Below are 1,017 nucleotides of genomic sequence, written 5' to 3' on the forward strand. Positions count from 1 at the left end.
AAGAGCCGCAAGGAGAGCTACTCCATCTACGTGTACAAGGTGCTGAAGCAGGTGCACCCCGACACGGGCATCTCGTCCAAGGCCATGGGCATCATGAACTCCTTCGTCAACGACATCTTCGAGCGCATCGCGGGCGAGGCCTCGCGCCTGGCGCACTACAACAAGCGCTCCACCATCACCTCGCGGGAGATCCAGACGGCCGTGCGCCTGCTGCTGCCTGGCGAGCTGGCCAAGCACGCCGTGTCCGAGGGCACCAAGGCTGTCACCAAGTACACCAGCTCCAAGTAGGGCGCCTCGGACCGTCAATTTTAACCCAAAGGCTCTTTTAAGAGCCACCCACATACTCCGTAAAAGAGCTTTAACACACTAGTGCCTCGGTCTTTCCTATGGAATTTTAACTAAAAAAAGCGTAGATATAATTTTAAACGTTTAGTCAGCTACTTAATCTTGCAATAGTAACAATAAGTCCTTGAATAATTTTTCAGATTGGAGGTAATTCAAATGTACTCTTCTTAAATGTAAACGTTTAAACAGTTTTTCAAAAAATGGAAACAGTATATTTTTACAATAAGGACAATACTTTATAATTTGTTTTATCCAAATTAAAAGTTTCACAGTTAAAATAGCAAACATGCTTCGCGAAGATAAAAACAACATTTATTAACTTTTATAAAAAGGCGGACGGAGAAATACTCGACACGCTTTATCTTTTGTATTGATATTTCGGAATTGTGTTAAGCTGAAACATTTTTCCTTCTGTATGAGAAGAAAAGGTCTGCAGGACTGGGGGAAGGGAGAACACCCCTGAAGTGGGGCAGACGCTATAGGGGAATGAGATCTCCCGGAACGCGAGCCCCGGGAGCTCGGGTGGGCTCTAGATGGGGAGGGGGACACGGAGCTCTGCCCGCGCTTTCTCCCATTCCCCCCTCCCCCTTCCCCAGCGCGGGCTTTTCCAAATTTCCCCGCGGACCAATGAGCGGCTGCGGCTCCTCCCAGCAGCCAATCACAGGCGGCCTC

General features: G+C 48.8%; 1 protein-coding gene across 1 annotated transcript; it reads left to right on the forward strand.

Annotated features, from left to right (window-relative positions):
• Positions 1 to 3: 3 nt before the first annotated feature.
• LOC115947935 (histone H2B type 1-B) lies at positions 4 to 357 on the forward strand (the record flags this gene model as incomplete). The annotated part of the gene is made up of 1 exon (XM_031057547.1): positions 4 to 357. A coding segment is annotated over one exon (285 nt), but the record flags the coding sequence as incomplete, so codon positions are not given.
• Between the last annotated feature and the right edge of the window lie 660 nt (positions 358 to 1,017).

The sequence above is a fragment of the Geospiza fortis genome, unplaced genomic scaffold (assembly GCF_000277835.1).
Source record: "Geospiza fortis unplaced genomic scaffold, GeoFor_1.0 scaffold186, whole genome shotgun sequence".
NCBI classification, from domain to species: domain Eukaryota; kingdom Metazoa; phylum Chordata; class Aves; order Passeriformes; family Thraupidae; genus Geospiza; species Geospiza fortis.